Source organism: Mesoplodon bidens, assembly GCF_964165515.1.
Source record: "Mesoplodon bidens genome assembly, chromosome: 12".
NCBI lineage: Eukaryota > Metazoa > Chordata > Mammalia > Artiodactyla > Ziphiidae > Mesoplodon > Mesoplodon bidens.
In genome coordinates this window covers 92,874,856-92,893,908 of record NC_138168.1, presented here as the reverse complement: position 1 = coordinate 92,893,908, position 19,053 = coordinate 92,874,856, and the positions used below count along the sequence as shown (strand labels likewise).

The 19,053-nt window shown below is 48.2% G+C and overlaps 1 protein-coding gene across 1 annotated transcript in view; it reads right to left on the bottom strand.

Annotated features, from left to right (window-relative positions):
* SMOC2 (SPARC related modular calcium binding 2) overlaps positions 1–19,053 on the bottom strand; it is a 156,313-nt gene that overhangs the window by 29,979 nt on the left and 107,281 nt on the right. The window contains exon 9 of the mRNA XM_081250874.1: positions 14,890–14,972. Within this exon, the coding sequence (XP_081107000.1) occupies positions 14,890–14,972 (83 nt within the window). The remainder of the gene's footprint in view (positions 1–14,889; positions 14,973–19,053) is intronic.

Below are 19,053 nucleotides of genomic sequence, written 5' to 3'. Positions count from 1 at the left end.
CAGATAACAAAACACCAATTTAATTATATCCTCAGAAAGCAGAGCTCAGGTAGCCCACACCTCCCAGATCAGCCCAAACCCTCTGAGGACACGAGGCACAGCATCCTATAGCCACCTGAGTGCAGAGGCACTGAGAGCAAGTGATGCTGGGAAGAAAGTGGTCCAGGGCGTCTCCAGGTGTCCGGTTCCTGCTTGGTTTTTACAGGGGAAGAACCAGGAGAAGGCATGTGCGGGCGACCAGAGGGACAGCAAAAACAGGAAGTGAGGGCTTAAGCGAAGCCTGGGTGAGAGGCTCCCCACACTGTGCCTGTTCCCAGAGTATGAACGAGATCAGACACTGAGCACACGAAGCTCGAGGAGACAGCCCAGCGAGATGCACGCGGCTCTAGGAGCTGAGGACACTCCTTTCAAGGCAGCGAGCTGGGCTGTGAGAAGACGTTTACCGTGGAAAAGGGGGGAACATAAATGGTCCAACGCCCTCCCCCGTCCACTGGCCCAGGCTGGGACAGACGTCTCTGCAGGGGGTTTGTCCTGGGCCCTCGCTGACCTTCACCTCAGTGATGGACCTGCTTCCCTCCCACCCACCCTCATCGGCCACAGGAGGTCAGGAGGCTGCCCTCCCCAAGGAGCAGGCTGCCCAGCAGTGCGGTCCTGGATGAACCAGCCACAATGGGGAAGCAGCGCCCATGAACCCTATCGCAGATTCCACAGGCATCTGTGACATGCAGGTGACCCCAGTCGGCCTGACCCCGTTCAGAGCTCTGCTCGTAGCTCAGTGATCTGTCCGCAAACCCTCTGGAAACCCCACCAAGTAAACACCCAGGGGTGAGGAAGCTCAGATGACAAGGAGGAACGTGGCTCGCCATACTGGGTACACTGCTGGTCTCATGTGTTCAGCCTCAGACCTCTTCTCTAAATTATACACTCGATTTCTTTCTGAATATTGAATCCGGGTTTATTATCTCCTACAGATCTTCTGCAGGCCCAGCCCGCTCCCGAGACTGTTTAAACAGATTGTCACAAACTGTCACTGACATGGAGAAACAGACATCCAGTGTCACTTTGGAATGGAATGCTTTGACTCAACGTTTCAATGTCTATTTATATTTTTTCAGGTTCTACGAAGGCAGAAATATTTTCTACAAGCCAATGTTTTGACTGGGGAGACGGCCACAGAACAGCTAACTGTCTTCCGGGGAGTCACAGGATCGTGTTGTTCTCTTTCTAAGAACTTCTGTGTCCTCAGCACGATGGTTCCGCAGCCGGAACGGGCCCTGCAACACGCCCTCTCTGGCGTTGGGCTAATCACACCCCGTCTACGCTGGGGGTACGACGGAGCCTGCTGTGCCCCCCACCCCACTAGAACACAGGCTCTTAGCAGCTGGAGGGTCTTTGAACCTGGACAGGACCAAGAAATTTAAATCTCCTGCTTCTTTGGATTTCATCACGTAGAGCAACCGTCAGCATCACTGGCTTCTGTACGTGCCAGTCGCCTTGTCAGGAAGAAGCACGTTTTTCCTTCTCAACGTCCTGCCCACAAATTGTGACACAACCAACCACCCTTGGTGAAGCCTGTCTTCTTGTGACTTCACTGTGGCCTCAGCCTACGCTCTGCACGTCTTCACTTGTAAACGTGCAGATTCAGCAGAGAGCAGTCGTGGTTTCTATGCGCCGTGCAGACGCGAGTATTCACTTAACTCCAGGAGGATGGCAAAAGTACATGCACTGCTTCAGAATAAAATTAAATTTAATAAATGGGAAGGATATCGACCCTGAGACAAAATAAGGGTAAAGAAGACAGTGGCACGTGAGAGAGAGGTTAATGTCAACGCGCCTTCGGTGTAGGCGGCCCTCGTGTTTGCGGGGAGGGGAAGCCCATCAAAAGAAAAAGACCCGAGCGGATTGAACTGGACAGAGATAAGGGCCACTTCTTGATCCTGAAACAAGAGAGAACCCGTCCTCGTGGCCCTAACCACAGCTGTGCAGGTGGGCTGACACTACACGCACCTGTATCTTGACAAACAACAGTCTGCAGGGGGCTATTTTTATAAGATACGTTCAGTGTAGGCCTGGGGCACAGCCCTGAAGTGGACAGAATCACTCAGTAGAGGAGAGGCCGGTGGTCTGTATACTCACCTCCAGCTATAATCTGAAGAGAAGGCGCTAGAAGACCAAGAGTGGGGGGCAATTCTCTCATGCAAATCGTCTATGCTTTTCTCAGATTTTGATAAAAATTGAGCTCCTCCCAGACACTGGGGGCCTGGAGTGTATCTCCTTCTCTGAAGCTGGTGACATGAGGAGCTGTTGGCCTTGAGAATCACATGAACTAAGAAGCCTAATAATAAGACACCAGATAGAAGGATGTCCCCTTTTTACAGAGATGGCGGGATGGGGTTCTCCTCGAGAAGCAGTTGGGCTCCACTCAAGCACACAGAGAACTGGGCAAGAAGGTCCTGAGTTTCCACAGCCGTATTTTCAGCCTAACAGATTTTAAGCAGGTGTAGCCAAACGTCTCCTTCAGCCGTTGCCTCCAATGCTAGGAGAGATCCCTGATTCCAAGTGACGTGGCCTCCCCGTGGACCCTCCGAGGTAAGCAGGTTGGAAAGCACATGCTTAGGTACCAGATGGAGGTAAGTTTCTCTGTAGGTTTGCTAACTATACACCAGTAAATGATCATGTTTCATGCTAGGAGGATTGACCCAGAGCCCGTCTTTGGAGGCAACACTTAGAGAGCAGGGACACTGTCTCCTATGGCCCAAGAGATGTAAGACTGTGGTAGAGCGTTGCAGCCAACAGAGGTGAGACCCAAGTGGCTGCAGGCATGCTTGTGGGGATATCATGGCTAAGCTCCCCTGTTAACTGTGTCAACACTGACTCTTTACTAGAATGCACATAAAAGGGCAGCTGCATCCTAGACTTTTCCTGGCCATCTCAAGTAACCTGAGCTTTGTCTATGGAAATCTTGCACACATGGCCAATTCTTTCCAAAGAGGAAACATCGCAGGGGCCAGAGGAAGGATTCAGATGGCTCTGTCTCCAGCACCCCGAGCTGCAGTGGCCTGGCCTCCACACCTGAGGCAGAAATGGCGAGTCCGGTTCAGGCCCCTGAGCAAAGCATCGTGCTGTGCGGGGCAGCCTTGACCGAGCTGGCGGTAGGCTCGTATCACCTACGCTTAAGGAGAATAACTGCTTATGGGATTCAGATTCCTTTCTAACCAGTGGAAGGACCTCGCTTCTTTAATGCATCAGGATCTCTCCATGTCATATACTCAGAACTTGACCCTGGTCGGGCTGAGAGACTTCTACAATCACCAAAGCCGCAGACTGTTGATTTTTCGTTTTCTTTGTAAGGCAACTCTTATCTCAGCAGTTACCTGGCTCACACGGACTATGAAAGCCAGATCGGTGTCTTCACTGTGGCGTCTGGGAAGGTGTGTGACGGGCTGTAAACACAGACTCACTTCCTTCTTCAGTGGTGAGAAAGCCCAAAGACCTCTGTCTTCTCTGGGCCGCGAGCTGCTTTCCTGATGGCGGGACTGCAGTGGACGCTCTACACGGGGCCAGCAGACACGCAAGGTCACATCCATTTGCCAGGCCCAGGAGTCCTAGATGACCCGCCCCTTGCCCGCCTTTGCTGCAAAGATGCCCTTGCAGAGTCCAGAATGAAAATCACACTTTCCAGGAGCGGGTGCACAAAAGCTAATGGCAAACTTCGAATAAGGTAACTGCTTCCTAGATTTGAACCGATCCTACTTATTCTCAGTAGGAGGAAAGCGCATGAAAAATAGAACCCCCAAAGCCCAAGGCTTTGGAAGATGGAAGAAACAAAGCCTAAGAACACCGGCGTGAGAGCAGGACCAACTTTTAGTCCAAAATCCCACACTGGCTGTGGCCTCGTGCAGACCCTCCCTTCAGAGTGCAGAGTGAGGTCTGTTCCCTAGCTCACCCTCAGCTCCAGCCCCTCAAGTTCTAGTTCCTGTCTCTGTCGGTCTGGTGAGGCCTCCTGGAGAATCCCCTTCTAGTATCATCCCTCCCTACGTGTCCTCATCCTAAGCACCATCCCAGACACCTGAGCCAGACTGAGGGGGAACCAGGTCAGACCACTTTGCGTCTCCCATGGCCAGGGGCCCAGGCATCCAGGGGCCTCCAGGAGCAAACCCTGTACAGGGACCTCTGGAAGAAAAGCAAGAGCCCTGCTTCACAGACCTAAGGAATGAGGAGGGGTAGAGAGAGATTCCCCTCATTTCTATTAATTTTGGTAAATTGAGCCTCATTCAAACTGGACACAGAGGGTGTCTGTGGTGGGTGGGTGTGTCTGTGTGCATATTTGTGTGTCTCTGTCTGTGTTCCATGATGAAGCACAACAACTTTATAACAATTTTCTTCTGGTTCCTTTAACACTAAATCACAGAGGCGTTCAATACAGTCCACCTTATAATGAGAGCTATACTATAAAGAATTTTGGTCCAATAAGATACGTGTAAATATATGTGTGTGTGTGTGTATGTGTGTGTAACTCTGATTGGCTTCAACATGATTTCTCTAGCTTAAATAGGTGTCACCTATGTAATTTAGGTATCACTGTGGTGATACCTAAATGATATAGACCTGGTCTATTTAATATCAACATGCTCATCTATAAAGCCCAGAGAAAATAACCCTTCCTCAGAGCTGTAGTGAAGATGAACTCTATTACTGAGTGTAAAGGTTCAAGAACAATACCTTGTAAGTTATCAATAAATCCTTGCCAGTACGAACGCTGCTGTGGTTCTCGGTGCTACTGCTGGTTTGTCTTGGGCACTTCTGACCCATCAACCACAAACCTGTCAGTGGCTTTTTAAAATAAAAAATGAATTCTCCACATCTCAGGCAACATTGCTGCAGGATATAGTCCACACTCCTTAATGGGTATGGTCTCAATCTCACCGAGCCCCCAGACTGTCTTTGTTTATTGTATGATGACCTCAGTTTGCAGCATGAGTCTCTACTGGCCTCTTTGGTTTCATATATTTAAAGAATTTCTACAGAAATGCTCTGGATGGTAGAGCCAGAAGATAATCAAAGAGGTCATTTCATCCATATTCATTTATGTGAAAATAGAGCGAAGTCACTGTCAGATAGATGCACTATGAATTTAAACCTCCTCCCTAGAGAGGGGCTTCCGAAAAAGATGGCTCTTTCCAGCGTTTGCTAAGGTGACTGCCAGGAAGCTCAGGCACACACCCTGCTTGGTCAGAGGTGAAGGGAGCACGTCATGGGCGCTTCCCATATCACATCCTCACCACTTCCTCGACTAGGGTATAAAAGCAACCCACTTCTGCCCTAAGGCATTTTGTATCTCAGCTTCTCCTTAGTAGAGAAGACTCTCTGCAGAGTTGTTGACATGAGAAACAGTGTCACGCAGTGAAAAGGGCTTTGGATTAGTGGTGGGAAGACAAGCATAGCAGCCGCTCCGGGACATGGGGCAACCTCCTCACCTCTACTGAGTTAGGTGTTAAGTGGTCAATCAGACCTCATGCAGAAGTGGACTCTAGTTCACTGGTGCATTCTGGGGAAATAGGATGGTCAAAAAGAGTTGGTTCACTCAACAATAAAGAGTGAGGTCAACAAATGACATGGCACAACTAGGAAAAAGGGAGGGTTACCGGGAATGGGGGCATGCACTGCTATCCCTTTGTATTTCTGGTATCTATTTTGCTCCTTTCTTTTCTTCAAAACTTTTTTCCCGTTAGAAAAATTACAAAGATAAAATTCCTATTCTGCTGCATTTGAATAAGCAAATTTATCCCTCTGTAAGATAACAAGTGGGGATCATTTAACAGGGCAAAGTATTAAACAAAACCTTGACTTCAATCAATCACACTTTCTAGAGCCTGTCACAGGGCACTCCCAAAAGTGCTGTTTCATGACAGACGATGCATGTTTCTCAAGAGATTTTTTAAAAATCAGAAATCTGACACTTCTTGAATTTAAGGAATCTCTGATGACAATACCATTCTGCATCAATTGTCAGATTCTGAGATGTCTGACTTTGAACAGAGGGAGGTGCCTCAGATTCTCTGTAAATAAGGACAATATACATTTTAAATAAGTTAATTAATTCAATAAGCAAAAGCACAGAGAAAAGACAGATAAGTGGGATGAGAACTCATAACCCAAAACTCTTCTGCTGGAAATCACTCTTGAAAAATTTGTCTTAGGAATTTCTGAAAGTTAATTAACAGCCAAAGAGCAGTCAACTTATCTTTTTCCCTCAGAGGGAGAAACCCTTGATTTTTCTGAAAAATTGTTCTCGATTTGACAAGTCAGAAGAGAGTGAAGAAAAAAATTAAATCATCCTGTCAGTGAAAACATTCTAGAAGTTTCCATGGACTTCTGGTATTCATTATAAACCAGGTTTTGAGAAGTTTCCACCATCATTGGTCACTGGGGAATGTCCAAGCAGCCCAACACACAGCTTATGTATTCGAGCCCTGGGTCTTGGTTGGTCCAATTAAATTCACAGGGAATTAAGTTATCAGGAAGAATAGAACTCAATTTCTACCATCACTGGGCCATTTTCATTAGTCCTGCCTCTATTCTAAGAGTAATAACCCCAGTGCTCTGGCCAATATCCAGCCTGGATAATGGGATTTTGCCTGTCTCCATTCCCTTCAGAATTTCTGCAGGAGTGATTTTTAACTCTCACTCCCCAGGACTGTGCAGCATTGGGGTGACCGCAGACTGCCAAGAGAGTCCTAACCCAAAAAGCGCTATCTAGGGGGTGGGCAAATAGTCCTGACATTGGCACAAAATCTGGAAAAGAGCTTCTAAGAATGATAGCATGACATTTTCAGATAGAAGGGGAAACTTTCGTTATGCACCAGTCTCCATCTCCCTGATTTTTCTAATTGTTACAGCGTTGTTGTCTTGTTTAAGAGCATCAGTCCTGGGATCATAAAGCTGTGATCTTCTCCAGAGGACTGGCACTGGGTTTTAAGGAGCTCTGCATCCCCCAAAGCACCTGGCCTTGGGCCAGCTGCTCCATAGGCTTGAGTTTATAAAGAAGGAATCCTAAGTTACAACAGGAAGATAAAACAGAGAACGTAAGTGCAGTTGCAGGGTTCAGACCAGTTCTGGATTTAAAACACGGGAGAACCAGGAGGATAATGGGACCGATGAGAATGATTCAGTAAAGGGTTGGAGTACAGACAGCACGAGGGCAACAGAGGGGGTTTGAACCGCTTCATTCGGTGATGAGGAGGGACCAGGGGACACTTTCTTTCGGGCCTGTGTGCCCACCAGGCCTGGGGGATCTGCAGATCGCAGGCTGTAACCTCGGAGCCCACAGCCTATCCAAGATCAAGGCCAAATCAGGAATCATTACGTGTGCTGAGAAAAGACTGGGAAAACAGCGCATTTACAATGAAGGGAACAACGATGTAGAAAATGTAAAATTACAGCTGCAGCTCTGATGTAAAGAACTTTCCAAAAAGGCCGATGGTTATGAAGGGCCAGTCACTGAGAGAGAACCGGACTTCCAGACGCCCGCATCCCTTTTCTGGAGCAGACGACTCGCTGGGCTGAGGTGTGGGTTTCATGGTGGGCAGAAGGGGCAAGGCGTGAGGGTGAAGCGCAATGGCCTCATCCAAGCTTCGACTTCATCTGGCAGCGATAGCCATTACCATCAGGATGGACGCCTGACTGGCCCGTACCTCCTAAGAGGCTTCTGCTGCTGATGTGGATGAGGGATCAGAAATCTGCTCAGCGCCTGTCTGGGAAGTTTGCTGGAGGGAGTCAGTGCCGCCGGCAACAAAGAGAGAGAATATGAAGTCGAAAGCGGCAGGCTGCCCACCAGCTGTGGGCACAGGACAAGTGTGTAAATTGCTTTTAGTGAATTCGAGTTGTAGATTTCACTTGAAAGGATATGAAGGAAACAAATGGTCTCTCCATTCTCCTGCCCCTTTTAAACCACATTTCTACCTAATACTGAAGACTTTCATGAGTTTAGACCTCTCAGCTCCCCGTGCAGGTACATCCTAAAGAGTAAGGATGCTCCTCTTGGGTTCATTCAGAAAAATCAAGAAATAACCTCAACACTCACTTTTCTCCATTCAGCTAAGTCTTAATAAGTGGAAGAAGCGCCCAACGCCTTTTTGTAAGTCACAACATTTTCAGTTGACCTTTATTTTTCTTTCCTCTTCATGTTAAGAAAAAAGAAATAGCCTTTGCTTCCTCAACTTGCCTTTATTTGTTCTTACTTTATTGCAAATGAGTAATTCCCATAATCTCCTCCAAACCTTCTCCAATTTCTCCTATTCTCTTAAAAATGGAGAAAAATATCAACTGAACTAAATATTCTAATAAAAATCTAAGACTTCTGCCAAGTGTAGTACAAAGGTTACGTTTTAGTTCTCATCTTCTGGATGCCTCTGCACATCCTAGCATCTTATCGACATTTTTTTTTTTTAAAGAAACAGTAAGTACCAAATAAAGGATTTGTTTCACACATGTTCCCTCGTCTCTGAGCAGACTTTTCCCAGTTCCTTGTGGGTGATTCTCTGTGACATCTGAGACAGACCCCGCGTCTCAGGACACCCCTGCAGGATATCGCATATTCCCAAACCCTGGACTCCCCTGGCTTCCCTTGTTCCTGGATTCCTGTCTTATGAGTCTTTAGGATGGAAATTACACATGTGCTTTTAACTGAGTTTCTACTTGTAACATCCTGTCCTCAAGGAAACTGGATGTAATGGTCCATTTCTTTGTCGTGCTTTCTACAAAATGCAGTTTTCTTCTAAAGGATTAGTCATCTTATTCAGCTACAGATTTCATATATATATTTTTTCCGATATGTGGGCCTCTCACTTTGTGGCCTCTCCCATTGCGGAGCACAGGCTCCAGACGCACAGGCCCAGCAGCCATGGCTCACGGGCCCAGCCGCTCCGTGGCATGTGGGATCCTCCCGGACCGGGGCACGAACCCGTGTCCCCTGCATCAGCAGGCAGACTCTCAACCACTGCGCCACCAGGGAAGCCCCAGATTTAATATTTAAAATTTCATATTTAATCATGAAGCTCACCAGTTGAAAAATAAAATAACGGACCTCAGTCCCCGTCCCAAGCATTGCTACTCAGACTAGTCCCTTCCACGTTGGAATCCAACCCAAACTTGGACACCGAGTGAACCAGCAATGATGTTTAGCTATAAAGTCATCAGACAGCTCTTAAGAGCAAAACGCTGTTTAAAACCCTCTCCTGGGTGTGGAGAAAAGGGAACACTCTTGCACTGCTAGTGGGAATGTGAATTGGTATAGCCACTATGGAGAACAGTATGGAGGTTCCTTAAAAAACTAAAAATAGAAATACCATACAACCCAGCAATCCCACTACTGGGCATATACCCTGAGAAAACCATAATTCAAAAAGAGTCATGTACCAAAATGTTCATTGCAGCTCTATTTACAATAGCCAGGACATGGAAGCAACCTAAGTGTCCATCGTCGGATGAATGGATAAAGAAGATGTGGCACATATATACAATGGAATATTACTCAGCCATAAAAAGAAATGAAATTGAGTTATTTGTAGTGAGGTGGATGGACTTAGAGTCTGTCATACAGAGTGAAGTAAGTCAGAAAGAGAAAAACAAATACCATATGCTAACACATATATATGGAATCTAAGAAAAAAAAATGTCATGAGGAACCTAGGGGTAAGACGGGAATAAAGACACAGACCTACTAGGGAATGGACTTGAGGATATGGGGAGGGGGAAGGGTAAGCTGTGACAAAGTGAGAGAGTGGCTTGGACATATATACACTACCAAACGTAAAATAGATAGCTAATGGGAAGCAGCCGCGTAGCACAGGGAGATCAGCTTGGTGCTTTGTGACCACCTACCTAGAGGGGTGGGAGGGAGGGAGACGCAAGAGGGAAGAGATATGGGGACATATGTATATGTATAACTGATTCACTTTGTTATAAAGCAGAAACTAACACACCATTGTAAAGCAATTAGACTCCAATAAAGATGTTAAAAAAACAACCCTCTCCTACACACAGCACACCTGTCCTCACCTCCACGAGGCTCCGTGCTGGGAGACAGGTACCAGGAAGCCTCCCCAAGCTGGGGGTGAGGAGCTCCCTGCGGGTGCAGAGCACATGCAGGGTCCCCAGCGAGTGGCTCCCGGCTCAGCTCAAGTCATTACTGTCTGTGAAGTCAGGACTTGATCTGACTCGGAATCACAGAGGCTGACATTTCTAATGGGTGAAATACTGACATCTCCTATTGTCTTTGAAAGAGCCTCAACGGCCCAGGCCACTTTGGAGGAGAGTAAACACTGGTCCCTAAGTGCCATGCAGTCCTCGGCACAGATGCCGATGTTCAGGGTCTAATTACCTCTGGGAAAGTATCCTAGGGCAAGGTAAGGATCATTTCATGCTGCTTCAGGAAATCATAATTAATTCTGAAAACATTTAGAGTTGTGCTAAAATAGTGCTTGGAAAATCCGGGTGGTACTTTGAGGGCTTCTAATTGAATCAAAGACCCTATTGTGCCTGCAATAACTAAGGCCCTGAGAAAAGAGATTTTCATGGCTGTTGACTTCAAAAGGCTCTGTGTGGTGGCTTAACTGTCCCTCAGAGGGACTTTTAGGTTAGGGAGGGGGCTTTGACCGCTGCTGATTGCTGTGAGGTCCACAGAGCTGCCGCCAGAGATGCTATGGGCGGGGCTGTTTGATCAAAATAAATACATGTGGCAGATCTGGGTGCCAGCATGGAGGAGATTTGTGGGGCAGGGGACAATAGATGGTTCTGGTTTGGGGGATGAAGCAGTAAAGTAAGGAGGCCATTTTCTGGTACCAGAAATCCTCAGACACTTTTCACCACCCTCTTGTTGGTGCTGGGGCTATACCACCACCACTCTGAAGCCCCAGAAGGACATCAGAGCTTCCCCCAAAACTGATGGAGGAAAGAAAGGCTGGGAGTAGGGAAGGAGGTTTCTCCCTGCGGACTCACCTGCTCTCAGAACTCTCTCTACCTGCCCTCCTATCTTTAGGTTCTTCCTTATCGAATGCCTGCAAATATTTGATTGTGTTGCACCGTAACTGATAACTAACAAAACCAATGACTGCTCCATCAGAAGAGATTAAATGAAGCAAAAGGCCAGAGGAGAGTGAAAGCCTGTTGCTCCTGTTAGAATTGCACCTCAGAATGACAATCAGCCACAAGAATGTATTTAAGTGTAAAAGACACAAATCATCTCATCGGTACAAGTTAGAGGAGGTGGTAAACTCTAAGCCATAAAGCTTACTTATTTTGACTTTACTTGTAATGAACTCTCCCTCACCAATCTTCCCCACCAGCTCCCTCCAGAACCAGTTCCTCTTCAGGGATGGGGGACCCAGGTCTGTGGATGGGCTGCTCTCTGGGCGCCAGGTGCAGGCACATCTCCATCCACCATGGCCTCTGCCTACATCTCATCCCTGCAACGGTCACATGTGTGGCCTCCCGTGGCCTTCAGCTGCCACACGTGGGTGTGCAAGCCTCTCCACCAAGGAGAGAGGACAGGGTGGGCTCTCCCTCTTTCTCCTGGTCGGAGAGCACCCTGACGTCGAATCAGAGCAATGAACTCTGTCTATCAGGTCACCCTCTTCCCATATAGAAATCCCACTCATTGAAGACTCATGCTCTGTGTCCTCTAAGTCAGGAAAACCACTAGGTAAATCTAAGTCTACCAGTTATCACTCAATACAGAAGAGTCAGAAAGGCTCAGAATAGGAAAAGAAACCCTGCCTAGTGCCCTTAATTTGCAAACTCTTTTCCAGGCGCCCAGGGCCTCCTGTGTGCCCCTTGCTGTGCTGGCTGGTGGGCATCCCAGGGGTCAGCCCATCTCTCAGGAGGACCATGTGCACACAGGGTGGAGCTTGTAACTCAACACCTGCAAAGCAGCATCAGGTACCCTGGATGCAGTGGGAGCACACACGGTTGGCGTCAGCCAGGGGTAGCCTCCCCAGAAGCCGGGTCCTGCAGGGTGCACGGAGGACCGGGGAAGATGCAGAAGGGGGTGATGAGCAAGACCCTGGCGACAGAGGCTCCCCGGAGCCGTGAGGAGCCCTTCAGCAGAGACAAGAGACGGTGGCAGGGGATGCAGGAAGTGACGGGCAGGCCAGGGAGCAGGGCAGAGAGGTTGGTTCAAAGGCCACTGAGATTAAGAGATGCCAGCGCAGAATGAGGCAGGCAGGTTTGTAGAGGGAGAAAGGTGTGGTCTAATGCCTTTTCTTAAAACTTCCCTCACGCTGGTTTTTGACTTCTCTCAAGATGGTAGGACAGTCGTATGAGGAAAGTTACAGAAGAAAAGAAGAATCTTCGAGAGCCAAAATCATGACCCATTTCTCAGGAAGTGACCCCTCAGGCTGGAGCTTGATGTCTCCGTAGGGTAAAACGCTGGCCTCCGAAGATTAAATGATCACTTTCCCTCAGTTGGTGTGAGCCGGGAAATCTGTGTACTCTCCTACCCAGCACGTAAATAAATATTTGGCAGTCAACAAAGCCCCTAAAAAGTGAATTGTGTGTGAGGATATTATCAACCTGGTTTGAAAAATTAAGGACCCTTATAGGCCGAAACTTAGAAAAATTGCTTAAAATGAAAACCATCCCTTTGTAGAAGAAAATGCATTGGCATGTGACTTAACAAGTGTCTGCCTACCCACCATGGTGCTGTGTTATTCTGGAAATTGTTTTCTCCTCTCCACAAGAACAGCCTCGATCCAGGAGTTATTTTAAGACCTACTTGTTTTTCCCTAATAAGGATAATTATCTCCAAAAGAGCAAAATGATTAAGTGGTCGTGAACGGTACACTCCCAAACATCTACAATTGCAAAGTAAACTGACATTTACCGAGTTTGTGTAAAATGGTTTTCGTGCCTGGGGACTTGGGCTTCACTGAAGGTGGGGGAAGGAAGGGCACCTGTGTGCTCACAGCCTACCCGACCTCCTGTCCTACGGGGTGTGGTTTCTGTGGCTCTTCACGTGGTTTTCCCTGAAAAAAAAAAAAGCTAGATGCTCTTGCTCTAAATGGCCCATCTGAGTCCCAGACTAGCCAGGAATGATGTGACATGGTACTTCTCAATATCCAGGATCAGCACGTCCCAGAAGATGAATGACCACTCCAGCCTTTAAATCCAGAGTCCCAGCCCAGGGTTCCATGTACTGGATTCCACCATGAACACAGATTCCCTCCTAGCCAAGCACACCCACCAAGAGGAGGTGGGAGGGGTTGTGTTCTGTCTGGCGTAGCATCTCTAACCAGTGAAGAGCAGAGGTTGACCGCACCTTCATTAATGACATTCACATTATATGTGCAAACAACACATGCAGCTCAACTTAGAAGTAATGCAGTTTTGGATTATCAAAAAAAAAAAATTGAGGGAACAGTGGTTGACTTCTCCTTCCAATGCAGGGGGTGTGGGTTCGACCCCTGGTCAGGGAGCTAAGATCCCACATGCCTCGTGGCCAAAAAACCAAAACATAAAACAGAAGCAATCGTGTAACAAATTCAATAAAGACTTTAAAAATGGTCCACATCAAGAACATCTCAGAAAAAAAAAAAATCGAGAGCCTTGGAACCTCAGAGACAAAGAACAGATTGCCTGAAGTTTCTGCGGCATGGTTAAGACTAGCTAAAAGGGGCAAACATTCACTGGGGTCTTTCCATGGACCAAGCATATGCTAAATTCAATATTTCCTCTTAAGAAAACTATTGTCCACCGGTGTTAAAACCTGACTGCAGAGGCAAGAGATTGCAGCAGACAAGGGAGGGAGAGAGCGCCCTTCTGACTGGAGGACACCATTCGGGGAGCTCCAGGGTCCAGAAAGCAGCCTGATTCATGAACATAAACCCCACTGACCACGCACACAGAGAGACATCGTGAGATGATAATAATAGTGTCAGAGATTCCTCCACCTGCCTCAAAAGGAAGGTGTGGAGAGGGGAAACAGCAGAAGACCCAGGACAAATGTCTCCGAATAAGCATGGGACAGCAGAGTGGTTTTGGCATGGCTGTGCTTTGCCCACCCCCCACCCCCACCCCCAGACCAGGTCCTGCCTTCTCCGCTCCCTCTGTGTCCAGTGCCTTCATGCCAGGTATGGCTGGAGGGATACGGAGGTGGATGGGTGACCCTCTAGTCTTCTCTACCTCTGCTCACAGCAGAGAAACATCTTTATGTTTCGGACTGTAAAACCCTCTTTATCATTGACAGTATAAATCATGCAAGGACCACAGAATTTTTCTAAACAGGAAATTATCCAGACTCTGTGTAAGACCGAGATCCAACACTCACGCTAGAAGAAAGACATTAGAGAATGGTTTTCATGGTCTCTGAGGCTGTGGCTACATGTACACAATCTGGAGGCATTTAAAGGAAAAAAAGAGGATGGAAATGAAGCAAAATAGCAACCAGCTTTGCAGCATCCCACCGATGCCGTGGAAACTGCCATGATGCAGGAGTCATGTCTCTAACTCCGCGATCTCATCAGATAACTGCAACCCGGTGGGAGTCGGCCGGCGCAGGGCTCACGCCACACGACCAAGTTCAATCCACGACCAAGTTCAATCTCACATAAATTCCTGGAAGACGCTGGGTCCAGGACGGGCTTGAGGTTTAACTCTTGAAATCATCATTTTTGGTGTATCACAAACACTTATGGGCTTTTTGATGAAAGAGAACATCCATGAAACATTTCTGGGAGCATATTTTTAATAATCATAAGGTTAAACTCACTGCCTCTGTTAATTTGAAATCATTCTTTGCAACTAAATTCGCTTGAGACCCTTCCTCATCCTAAACCTGCAAGAAAACCCGAAGTGGCGGCTGGTGCATCCGACCGAGCCCGTCGTGCTACTCACCTTGGAGCTGGCGGCCCTTGTACAAATCCCTTGTTTTGGTCGGATGAGCCCTGGCCGTGTTGTCACATTTCGGCTGTTCGTACCTACGAGGAGGGGAAGGAAAGAGAAAAGAGCCAGTTAGAGACATTGAGGTGGGGGCTGCCTTCCATACCCGTGTGTTCACACCGCAGGCTTCCTTGGTCCCGGGACACACTGGGCATCTCATCCTCACGGTACAGTGCTCGGGATGTATGACCTTTGGTGACCTGTGTGGCAGTTTACTATATTCTTCACAGTCAGCAGGAAGAAGCATGACACACAGGGCTCTGTCCCTCCATCCAGGTTCTGAAACACAACCTGTAGAGTGGCTGCCAAACGCCCCTGCCTAGGACGGGATTTTGATACGGTTCAGGGTCGGGGGAGGGGCTGAGGAGGGGAAATGCAAGCACAAGCACTGCGTGAGGGCAGGGTCACAGCCCCCGGGAAAGAGTGCAAAGTCTCAGAGAGGACCTCAGAATTCCAGACTGATACGTTACTCAAAGACCAACGAATTCAAAATCTAACTCCCGAAGCTACAAAAGGTTGTCTCAGGGCTCAAAGAATAAAGAGTATGTTCTGGGCCCACGGAGTCAACAGGAACAGGGTGGCCCTTGGTGTCTGAGCAGGCGGGACCCGGGGTGCCTGCCGGCTACATCACTTCGGGCAGCGGGCACTTCGGGGACACCAGTATTGACAGTAATTCTGGATGGATCTGCCGGCTGGGCTCCAGATCCAGGCCCAGGTGGACAGCTTGCCCAGCGGAGCCTCCTCCAAGGCTCTTTATAAAGCTCCTTGGGTGGGATACGTGGAGAGACTCCCAGCACCTGCCCCTGTGGTGGGAGACGCAGGGAGATGCACATCACCGGGGGAACCGCCCAGTCTTACGGGGACACCGACAATCCAGTAGTGTGACTGGCAGCCGTGAGAACCTGCCCTTAGGGCTCTTAATGCAGTCCCAGGGGTCAGGAAAGACTCTTGGAAAATGTGCACGACAGTCAGAGCCAGTCAGGTTGGGCGCAGGAGGGATGGTCAGGTCCAAGGGCCGCTGATTCTCAGGATGTGAACAAAGTCCCCTTGAGGCCTCACCCTCTCCTGCTGCCCGTTTCCTTTTCACTCTCTCAGAAAGAGATACGAGATCCTGTTTACTTCATAGGGATCATTTCTGATTCTTATTTTTCACTATTTCTTGTTTTCCCACCCCAGAAAATAAAAGAATGAAATTTCTCACTGAAGGGATCCTTTCTCAGGGTCCCTCCCTGGCGCCCGGGGAGCTGGGGCCGGTCTTGGAGGGTCAGGTCCAGCGCGGTTGAAACACAGCCAGGGCACCACGAGCTCCTCCAGCCGCTCACACCCTGAATAGCCTCTTTGATACCAGAAAACTTAACACCCCACTCACACAAACTTAATATGCCTTTTTGAAATGTTGTGTTTGAAATTAAAGAGTCCCCGACACACTCCGGCTAACAGTTAAGCTATCACATTTTCACCAAAAGCCATTAACTCATATCCTTTTGAAATGCAGTGGGGTTCAGTGCAGATGGCATTGGAACCACGGTCACAGGAATGAACGGGGGTGAAGGGACCTCTTACCCACCTGGTGTCTCCTCTCCCACCTGGGACTGAGACAGGTAGGGTAGGTAAGGAGCCAGAAATTCCCTAGGGGAACATTCAGGAAAGAAGCCAGGTAACGGAGAGATGGCTAAGAGCTCGTTGTTACTCATGCTTGTTAAATCTGGGGAAACTGAGCACGTGCTCAAGACTGAAAAATCCTCGTTTCAGACTCTAGATCAGCGTCCGTGGGGCTGGGGAGGTCGGAAATGGTACCCACGCTAGAGCTGACACCTTCACAGCCAGCAGCCCATGAAATGTGAGCTGCGAAAGAACAAGCGAAGTCCCAGCTCCTAACCAAGCAGGTACAACTAGGGATGGGGCTCCCGGGGGTCGAACGGCCCAGCCATTCCTGGGATGTTTGATCTGTGAGAACGTCAGCCACCAGCTGTTCTTTCATGTTAAGAAGTTGGACCATTAGTATGAACTCTGTGTACAGCCTGTCAAAGGCTTGGAGTCAATGCCGGTACCCCCATGTGGTGATAAGAAACCTCAAAACTGTCAACCCCATTCTGAATCTTTAACTTCGAAGCCACCTGGAAATTAACCTTAGTGCGTGATCATCCTGGTTTTGCTCCATATCTGGGCTGTAGATGTCTCAAGAACCCCAGCAATGATGTTGATATAAAAATGTATGTTTAAATGACAGTATTCTGTTCCTTGTAAAGAATACTGTGACTTGGGGAAATGACAATCTCAAGAAATAGAATCAATGCCTTTGAAGATAAAGCCATTTAAGTTGTGTTGACATCTGTCAGCATCCTTTTCAAGAGTGTTTATTTTAACTTATTTGTATAAGATAAGAAAGCACATCTCTTAATCGTCTGGTTGCCCATCAGATACCAGGCTCTCTGCCAGGGAGAAATTCGATTTCATGCTCACACGGCCAGCAAGCCGCGTGGGCTCCACAGGCTGGGAACGGGGTCCTCGTGCCAGGTCAGAGCAGCCTGCAGCCTGATGGCAGGTGGACAAACCCTCATTGGCCATCAAGAAAGTGAAAGAGAAATCCCTCCGTTCTGGGCGCTAATGTAGTAGCTGGCAGTCAGCCAGATCCACGCTTAACCCGATAGCTCACACCAGCTCTCCCCTCTATTAATCAGCGACCAGGCTGGAACCTGCCCCCCTCCTCCCAGGTCCTGTCCCACCACACGTGGCCTGGGCTCCGGCCTGCAGGGGCTCTGAATACCTTGGCCAAGATGTCAGTTTTGACTCAAAAATGCAGGGAGACCAGCAGATGCATCAGCACCCGGTCCAACTCATGTTTCTACCTGACGACCAACCCACCTAGAAATTCTGCCCCATAGCTGCTCTCTGCCTCTGTGCATTTATTGTCTTTGGCACAAGCCTGTAACAAAATGTGTGCTTTGTCATTACCTTTCATGATGACACAAGGCAAGAAGGACTAGCCTATAATGAGGAGGCATTTTATATTCATGTCATCTTACTGTTCTTGGATTTTTAAATTACTCTTCCCCATCAGAAAATATAGAGAACGATTGCAGGGGCGGCAGGGGGGGCGGAACTTGAACTGTCTACCCAAATATAAATCAAAACTATAAAGTATCTCCCTGGAACAGCTTATTTCAGAAAAATTGCAAGAAAATAGCATTTATGCACCAGAAAGTATTTAAACAATAATGCAGAAGACTTTCTGTGACATTGCTACTCAATCACAGTAGAAGCAGGGGTAAGTGAGGGCTGGTGAAGCTGGCCAGCATCTCATAAGATATGCCTTAAACTTGATGATTTGGACGGATTTCCCAGAATCCATGTAGAAATCTGTTTGAACCAATTCCATTTTTCTTGCCAGTGATGGGTTTAGCTGTAGTCATATGATCCAATTACAGCCAATAATCCATGACTTAAGGTGGCTAGGGGACTTTTAGGAAAGGTTGTTTGGTTCCTAAGAAAGAGAGAGATGGGCTGTGTGTCCTCTGAGCATGTGGTGTCTGAATGAGATGCCCGGATCCCTGAAGCCATCTTGTGACCATGAGGGGAGTCTGTCCAAGGGCCAAGGCAACACACTGAGGATGTCAGAGGAAAGACTTGGGAGACCCTATGTCCTCAGTGACATCACCAAGTCACAGCATCCACTGAAAGGGAGCTTCTTCCATTTCTGCGCCTCTTCTTTAGATTACACAGTCCCTCCCTGTTCATGCCTATTTGTCAGATTTATCACCAACAGAAGTGAAGAGTTTCCTAACCGATACATCCTCCCTTTTGACCAAAACGTAACTAGATTCTAGCTCTGGGACCTACGCTGTCAGGGGGCCACATTCCCCCCTCCGTCTGGACTGCCCCCCGCAGACATCATCGGCGTGCTCCCCAGATTCTTCTGGACCTGAATCCGACCTCAGCATTTTGGGAGCCCCCGGCCGTCCCGCTGAAGTTGCCCCACTCCATTCCCTATTTCCTGTATATTGTCCTGCAGTGCAGCTATCACAAGCCGGCGTATTAACTCATATTCAGCTTATCTGCTTATGCGTTTTGCTTTTTGTCCCTTTCCCCTCATGGGCACATAAGCTCCATGGAAGCACA